Source organism: Micropterus salmoides, unplaced genomic scaffold (genome assembly GCF_014851395.1).
Source record: "Micropterus salmoides isolate LMB-PRFRI ecotype aquatic unplaced genomic scaffold, ASM1485139v1 Ms_hic_scaffold_9, whole genome shotgun sequence".
Classification (NCBI taxonomy): domain Eukaryota; kingdom Metazoa; phylum Chordata; class Actinopteri; order Centrarchiformes; family Centrarchidae; genus Micropterus; species Micropterus salmoides.
The window spans coordinates 16244464-16253588 of record NW_024044681.1 but is presented as its reverse complement, the minus strand read 5'-3'; the positions used below and the strand labels follow the sequence as shown (position 1 = coordinate 16253588).

At 38.1% G+C, this 9125-nt stretch overlaps 1 protein-coding gene across 1 annotated transcript; it reads left to right on the top strand.

Moving 5' to 3' along the window:
- On the top strand, window positions 1–8287 carry slc22a5 (solute carrier family 22 member 5). The gene is made up of 10 exons (XM_038708987.1): window positions 1–528; window positions 663–766; window positions 3058–3212; window positions 3359–3530; window positions 3681–3807; window positions 4273–4361; window positions 4566–4780; window positions 6902–7084; window positions 7189–7324; window positions 7656–8287. The coding sequence occupies exons 1-10, from the start codon at window positions 139–141 to the stop codon at window positions 7756–7758; spliced, it is 1674 nt and encodes a 557-aa protein (XP_038564915.1). The 5' UTR covers window positions 1–138; the 3' UTR covers window positions 7759–8287.
- The last annotated feature ends 838 nt before the right edge of the window (window positions 8288–9125 follow it).

Below are 9125 nucleotides of genomic sequence, written 5' to 3'. Positions count from 1 at the left end.
CGGCTCACTCTGCCCCACAGAGAGCTCAACCCTACCACTCTGGTGCTAAGCCGAAGAGGGATACCACGTCTCAAACTCTGAGACTCTGAGGATTTTTTTTCTTCCTCAAGAGAAGGGAGGAACTTTTTTTCATAAAGAATGGGAGACTATGATGAAGACACTGCATTCCTCGGACAGACTGGTCCTTATTTTTGGACCACATTCTTCCTCCTAAACACAGTTTTTGTCTCAACTGGATTCAACGGACTTTACATTGTCTTTGTTGGGGCAGCTCCGAAACACCACTGCCTCATTCCAGACATTAACTTGACTGAGGAGTGGAGAAATGCCATCATTCCATTGACGATAGTGGATGGTGAGGAGGTGCAGAATCAGTGCAGCAGATATAGGCTGGATGTGGTGAGAAATCTCTCCGCCAAAGGATATATTCCTGGAACGGACGTCATCCTACCTAACTTGGAGCAGGAGGGATGCTTAGATGGATGGACCTACAGCAAAGAGATCTACCAAGCCAACATAGTCACTGAGGTCAGTATGAATGTGCACATGTGTGCTTTCTATGTGTGTTGTTATGAGAAATTTCAATTCAGAAAGTTTTCAATCAACCTTATTCTTTTCTTTGTTTTGTTTGAAGTATATGTGTAATTCATGTCTTTTTATAGTGGGACCTTGTTTGTGACAACCAGTGGAAAGTTCCCTTTGCATCCTCAACTCTCTTTGTGGGATACCTCGTTGGGTCCCTAATCTCAGGGCAGCTTTCTGACAGGTATTTCATCTTATTTATCAGTGAAATTCCTCTAAATACACTGATGTCATAGTCCAATATGAACTATAAATGTACTTTCTGTATACTAAGACAGTTTTGGTCATTTACTACATATAAAGACAACTGCTCCATCTACTGTTGAAGTTGATCTCCTCCAAGAGAGGATTTCTTTTCACCTAGATAGAAGTCTCTGACTTGTCCTCACCTCACTCCTTGCAGTAATGGGTTCCCAAATATTAGACCACCTTTGTCTTTATTAAATGGTATGGAATGAAATATGGGTGCTGTGTGTTTATGCCACAGAGTTATTGTTCTAACCACATGTGACAATATGTCTATGAAGATTCTCAGTCATCCAGGTCATAGTTATCCAACGAAGGTTAAAATCAAGGGCAACTGGACTTGGTTGAAGATACTGGAAGACGTTTCGTCCCTCATCCAAAGGACTTCTTCAGTTCTGGGATGTGACAATAATACTATAGAATATAGAGTTTATAGTATTTGATGTTTGTTGTTGTCAGGGTTTGGCTCAGGCAGACATTAAGTACCTTTTGATTGTAGAAAAGCAGGGGGCTCAATACACAGCACTGTGTAGCCCTTTTGTGTTTAGTTCTTTTGCAGCTGTGAAAACTGTAGACCCAATTGTTGAGAGAGGGGGGTTATGGGCTTTGAGGTTATAGAGCTTTTTAATCATGGTGTCACCTTGATGAATTTAAAGACAAAAATAAACCCATTGAAGAGTATACCTATATGTTGCCAGCAGTTCAGGAGAACACTTTAACAGTCCTCATGTTGCTCATTTAAAATAGTCTCTCCTAACATTTAAGGTCAATGCTCTGTATTTGTATAGCGCCTTTCAAGTCTTTGGATTGAACCGCCGATCTTGCGATTGGCGATCTGCAATGGCTTTATGTTTAACAAAAGGAGATTACTGCGCCTTCATGTAATTAATAGATCATTTTCTGACAGTACCGACTCAATTTTGCATATAAAAACAATTTACCTTAAAACTTTAATTAAAAGCCTAGTACCTGTGTTAATCTATTAACATAGGGCCTATTCCTTTTACTGGCCTGGTGTGGCTCGTCTGATTATATAGAAATGTTTTGGATGTTATTTTATATTTAAACTTTTCAGTAGAGACATGCAACACATCATCAGGTCAGTTAGATTCTCCACAATTCAAAGCCAAATCCTTATCACCACAGCAAATTCCTCATATGTGTAAAACACTACTTGGCAATAAAGCTCCTTCTGATTCTGATTCTGATTCAATCGTTTAGTTTGTTTTACGGAAACAGTGTTCACCAATGTATTATTCTTTCAGATATATCGGCATGGTAAAGCAATTAAAGGCCTGTCCCACATACAGTAGATGCATGTCACAAATATTGGCAGGTTCAATTTTTAGGTAACTTACTAAAAATTATATCAACTCTGGTGCACAGACCTTGAAAGTATTAAATTGCAGTAAGACACAGTTGTTTTTTATCAAAGTCACGTGGCCATGATATTAGCTTTTTGGCTGGTTGTTGCATTGACCTTTTTTGCAAAAAAGTTTCAATTCAACAGTTTCAATTTAATACAACTAAATTGCGCGCATCTTCCTGATCCAGGGAGGTACTAAGTTAGATTTGGTAACTTACAGCCAAGTCATTGCTTTGGTTGTGTACTCCAACACATATGATATGAAATGAAACAACAATTATAAGGGTAAAGTGCTCACTCTCAACTTTAATTTGAGTGTGTTTAAATCCACAGTACCTGTATCAACAGTGCAGAAATTGTAGACTTTCTATTATTTCCCCGATTTTAAGAGACAGAAAGTAATTAACCAAGTTAATCTGAATTTAAATACAGTTAATATATAATATTTGGTTGGCAAAAGTCATCGACTGGCTGCAGTCTACCACTCACTGACATAAGCAGACACTTGATCTCATCCCTGTTGATGCTTTGCCTGGCCTTTGCTGCAGAGCTCTACCCTTGTTTCTTGTTTAGTGTGTTTTTTTCCTTAAGTCTGGTCTCAGTTGGATCAAAGTCATGTGCCCAGTATTGGTTTGGCCATAAAAGACCTCATTGGTTGTTGTTAATGATCACTGCCCAGCTGCACTGTCTTCCAACATGTCACTAAAAAATAAAGTTTAGGCACCACCAATAGTTTTTAAAGTTTTTAATAATATTGGATAATTTGTGACATTTGAATTATAAACATGTCACTGTCATCATATTTTCTAAATAATCTGTGTCTGTGAATAACTGTCAAAGATATATAATTCTTTTCCATTCAGGTTTGGGAGGAAGAAGGTTGTTTTCATCTCTCTTGCGGCCCAGTGCATCTCAGTCCTGCTTCAGTCCTTCTCTCATTCATGGCGGATGTTCTGCATTATGTTCCTCTTTGTTGGAGCCTCCCAGATTTCCCTCTATATATCTGCATTTGTACTAGGTATGAATTGAAAATAAATTCTTGTCATCTGCATGAATAGATGATTTTACTAATTTCGGTATGGCTTTTACTGTGCTCTGGTTTGTCTACTTTTTAAAATGTCTTGCTCATGTCTAAACCAGGACATTTTATTTTATCTTGGACAGGAACGGAGGTGTTAAGTAAAACAATGCGAGTGGTCTTCACAACTCTCGGGGCCTTTCTTTTTTATTGCCTTGGTTACATGACACTACCCTGGATTGCATATGGCATTAGAGAATGGAGGACTCTTCTTGCCGTTCTGTCCACCACTTCTGTGGTCTACATCCCACTGTGGTGGTATGTTTCCCACAAATATTTACTGATTTTTAAACTGAAATTCTGTGCATGAACATAATGTTTCCAAAGTCCGCATCCATGGTTTAACAGATAAGACAAAAAACAACCTGTTTTGCTGACTTTCATAGTAAACTTAAATTGCTTATGCAGGTTCATCCCGGAGTCTCCTCGATGGCTGATAACTCAGGGAAGAGTAAAGGAGGCTGAGGCCATAGTCAGAGATGCTGCAAGGAAAAATAAAGTTGAGGCACCAACTGTAATTTTTAAAGAGGCTGAGGTAAGCTTTTTTTAAAGATCATTGTATAATTTGTGACATTTGAAATTATAATGTTCCATTATACATTTTGGTCAAAAATTATCTTGTTTTGTCTTTTGTTTTTTTTACAAATGTCACATATGTGACTCTGGGAATGAAAATCTCATCAACCTTTCATATATGCCAATATTTCATATTATAGCCAAATACATTACTACTGCTTCTTTACAGTTTATTTGAAATAGATTTTTTGTCCCTGTAATCATTTGTTTGTATTTAGAATTTAGCATACTTTTGTAGTATCACAGTTATGTCTAAAATTGGTTTATGTAATCCCATAATTTTAACCCCTTCAAGCCTGCTTCTTAACTGGTCCTTGGCAGTGGCCTAAATTGAATCTACTCAACATATTTGAGATATTTTGCGTGCAAGTCTGGAAAACAACAACCACATAAATTCTCCTGTTTGCATTGGTTTTAACTACAGGCAGTGTCTCCAGTCAGGACATATACCATGCTTGATATTCTGAAATCCAAGAACATCAGATGCATCACACTGATGTGTCTCCTTTTGTGGTGAGTGGTTGTTGTTTTTTGGTTATGTTTTGACATTAAATAAAGGTTATTCACACTTTTCACACCTTTGATCCAGCTATCTGTCCACATGCATATTTAAGAACCAAATGTATTACGACAACAACAAAAGTACAATGTAAACATGTATCTCATGACATTTATTTGATAAATGGTGATGTGCCATTAATTTTTTTATCTTTTCAGGATGGCAATAAACATTGGGTATTTTGGATTATCCCTGAATACTTCCAACTTGAGTGGCAACCCCTTCATGAACTGTTTTTTATCAGCTACTAGTGAGGTCCCTGCCTACATTGTTTCTACTTGGCTGCTAAGGAAATGTCCAAGAAGAGCACTTCTGTCATCATTCCTTATCATTGGAGGAGGAGTTCTTCTTCTCATCCAGTTCATCCCTGATTGTAAGACCTCCTTTTTGTTATATACAGACTGACAACCAGTCTAACACACACACAGCGAGATACATGATAAAGGTTATTTCGCAGCTGAAACATTCAGACGGGAAACACTCACCACAGCTATGGGTGATGGGTGTTTTCATTTACATGACAGAGTGACATTTATAAGGTGAGTTCACCTAAAATACAAATAAACACTTTCCCAATCAAAGAATAATTAAACAATTTGACTCTGGAACAGACAGCAGACCTCTGCCCGAGGATCTCAAGGTACGTGCTGGTGCATATGGGACTAAAAGGTCCCGTTTGAGCAATAAAATTTTAAAGTCAATTCTAAAACATACTGGGAGTCAGTGTAATGAAGCTAAAATAGGGGTGTGATGTGGTCATATTTCTTTGTTCTGGTTAAAAGCCTGGCAGCTGAGTTCTGGACAGTCTGGAGTCGATCAATAGATTTTTGGGTTAAACAGGTGAAAAGGCTGTTGCAATAATCCAGGCGTGATGAGATGAAGGCGTGTAAAATGGTCTCGGTGTCCTTAAAAGTTACCATAGATTGAATTTTTGCTATATTTCTAAGTTGATAAAAACATGATTGAACAAGCTTTGTGGTGTGCTGCTCAAAATTTAAATTACTATCAAACCAGACACCAAGGTTCTTTGCAACAGGCTTAATGTGATTTACTTGGGATCCCAGCAGATGGCAGTATTTGATTTGCCATCTGCTGGGACCCAATGACCAGGATTTCTGTTTTGTCTGAGTTCAGTTGGAGGAAATTATTTGACATCCATTTTTTAACTTCACAAAGGCAGTTGTTAAGTGAACTCAGCATTCCAGGGTCTGTGGATCTGACGGGCAAGTATATTTGTGTGTCATCAGCATAAATATGAAAAGAAATACCATGTTTATGGATAATATGTCCAAGGGGAAGCAGATACAAGGAAAACAAAATGAGTCCTAAGACTGACCCCTGAGGCACACCATATTTAACTGGACAGAATGAGGAGACATTCTAGGGCAGTACCAGAGATCCCCACCCAGTGCCTCAGTCTGTCTAACATGATGTTGTGATCAATGGTGTCAAAAGCAGCGCTAAGGTCCAGGAGTACCAGGACTGAGCACATGCCATCATCAGCAGACATTAAAAGGTCATTGGTGACTTTAAGTGGGGCAGTCTCAGTGCTGTGGTACTTCCTGAAACCAGACTGAAACTTTTCAACTTTGTTATTTTCCAGCACAGTGAGCAGCTGTTTGGACACAATTCTTTCTAGAATCTTTGCAATAAAAGGCAGTTTTGAAATTGGGCTAAAATTATGTGGGAGGGAGGGATCTAAACCAGGTTTCTTTAAAAGTGGGTTCACGCAAGCCGTTTTAAAATAATCAGGGACACAACCAGTAGATAGGGAGCTGTTAAAAACAGAGATCAAATGGGGCCCAACAGAATCTATTACTTTCAGCTCAGACATGTCGATGGAATAAAACTGGTTAAAACTCTCTTGTTGCTGGTGAGGGACCTCTGAGTAAGAGGTTGTGGTGGTAATAGAGGCTCTGATTGACACCACCTTATTGGTAAAATAAGATAAAAACAGGAGTTATCATTACTTCCAGCTGAGGCACAAGGAGGGGTTGGGTTTACCAGCTGATCCACAGTCTTAAACAGAAACCTGGGATTGTGTTTATGTGTAGTAATGAGTTCAGAAAAATAGTGTGTTCTCGCATCCTTAACCATGTTATTGTAGTTAATTAATAAATCCTTCAGACTGAGGTAATGGACTTGGAGACTGGATTTTTTCCATCTGCGCTCTGCTTTCCTGCATTCCCTTTTTAGGCTGCTAAATAACCTTTAGAGGAGCAGTAATATTTAGTGACAACAAGCAGATATGATTGAAGTGATCGACCAGATTGTTGGTGTTGGTATCAGACAGGTGTTGGCTTTGGCTCTGAAAGAATGTGCAACACTTTGTTCATTAAAGATGCGAGAACACACGGAGCTTGGTGAGGCGGCGTGAGTAACAGGCGAATCGCAGCTAAAAACAATACATCTGTGGTCAGATATGGTCATGTCCACTAATTCCACAGAGGAAATGCTGACACCATGGTCTTCTCTCTCTCCTCCTCCTCCTCAGCCCTTCAGTATGTTGCTCTGGCACTGGAAATGACTGGGAAGTTTGGCTTCACCATGGCCTTCAGCATCGTCTACATCTACACCGCTGAGATTTACCCCACTGTACTCAGGAATGTTGGCATGGGAGTGTGCTCCTCTGCTGCACGCATTGGCAGTATCACAGCTCCTTATGTCATCTATTTAGGTATGTGGATGTTGCACTGATATACTGTATGTATCTAATAGAACAGAAAAGTCTGCATCGGATAAAATAGTGAATGTAGAATTTTGCTCTTTTGTTATTTACAGGTACTTATAATAAGGTTCTGCCTTATATTCTCATGGGAAGTCTCACAATTGCCTCCTCTGTGGTGAACTTATTCCTTCCAGAGACCCTCAATAGAGATCTTCCAGAAACAATGGAGCAGATGCAAGACTGTCAAGGGTATGTGTGCTTTACTCAGGTCACTTTAGTTCACATATTTTTCCGGTCACCTTTACAACATTGTTTTAGAATGCACTTGATTAGATAAGATAAATGCACTAACTCAATTGCATACTGTAGTAATAGCTTTGAAGTCACAGGGGTTTTAGTACTCATCCTTGAAAGAGCTTTTTTATGGGGAAAAATATCTTGTATCAGTCGGAAAGACCTGCATTCTATTGGTCAAGATTGGTTGACTTATTGATATGATGATGCATCATCCGGTATTTATGTATCTGTGGCAGCTGTATTGCTATTCTATTTTAACATTGTGTTTCTTTTGGCATTACAGGTGGTGCAATGTATCCAAAAAGAAGAAATCTGTTCAAAATGGAGGAGGGGGCAACCCATCCATACATGAGGTCAAATCTGATGTGCAAACCCTTACTCTTTAGTTTTTCTCAGCCCTGATTCACTGATTCACAAGACAGACAGAAAGAACAGTTCTCTTGCTTGAAAGTAATATGAAATCTGAAAATAAAATCCAAAACATGCACAGTGGGATGCAAAGGTCCACTGTCAAGATTTTTATCTTCTTTTTTTAAACTCTTTTTTTTTTTACTCAGGTGATGCCTGCTACAGTAATTCAAGAATTTTTTTTTGGTCTTAAAAGTTTTGTATGAAATTGAAAAACATGTCTCATTGGTCTATAATTTTTGACACACAATACAAGTAATTCAAATCGGAAGATATAAACCCTTTTAATGTACAGTATGAGGTGTTTTTATCTTTTAACAAAATCTTCCAGAAATAAAATGGTTCTGTGTAATCATTGTTGCTCTGAGTCAAAAGAAGCCACAGTAGGTTAGCTTAGCTTAGCATAAAGACTGGAAACAGCTAGCATGGATCTGTCCAAAGATAATAAAATCCCTCTACTGCTATATCTTGTTTGTTTAACATTTATATACAGTACTTACAACACAATTTACCTACTGTAAACTGTGAGAAGTATACAAATGAATCCAAATCTAAAAACTCCAGCGTTGGCGACTGTCACAGGATCAGCCATGTGGGAGAGACAACCCTAAACAATGATGAGATGTTACATCAGTTCCTCCAGAGGGCATGATGTGATTACATTACACCATTTTTTGGGGGGTTAAAAAGTTTTATATTGCAACAGACAAATCACGTGACTGAACATATATTTTGGTTTTTGATACACAGAAACTAGCCTCAAAGAGTGTACATACACACAGCTAAAATACAGAATAGTAAAAAAAAATAATAATAATAGTATCCAGTTGTAGGCCTATGTCATATTCCTATGACATTGGCTATAAAATGCAACTACCAAACCAGATATTAACAGCAGTTAGAAAATTCACAAATGTTATTGTGTACAAAGTGAAGGTATCTGTATAATTTCTGATTTATTTCAGGCCTGCTTAATTGTTGTTGTTTTTTTCAAAACAACTTAAGAACTGAATGAAACACCTCATGGGTTGCTGAACAGGACTTACAATTCCAGGCTTTATTAATGTTTTACCTCCACTTGAAAATAGCTAACTCCTTTTTTAAGTATTTCTCAAATGATGTTTCATGGGGGCATATACAAGCCACCTCTCTAACAAAATATTTTAGGGGAGACATGACTACAGATATAGTTTTTACTATAGATGTTTGGCTTAACCTGCGAGTGGAGCAGGTCATGCGACAGAAAATTAACCTGCACTGACCACACTATGCTCTGCTGCTACAGTTACACAATTTAAAGTAATTTATACCATCAAAACTACTGTGTTTTCAAAAACAAGCATTT

Coding starts and splice junctions, on each gene's coding strand:
- slc22a5 (XM_038708987.1), top strand. CDS start 139: ATGGGAGACTATGATGAAGACACTGCATTCCTCGGACAGACTGGTCCT. Junction 3,213..3,358: donor TATATCTGCATTTGTACTAG/GTATGAATTGAA, acceptor TATCTTGGACAG/GAACGGAGGTGTTAAGTAAA. Junction 4,781..6,901: donor CATCCAGTTCATCCCTGATT/GTAAGACCTCCT, acceptor CCTCCTCCTCAG/CCCTTCAGTATGTTGCTCTG.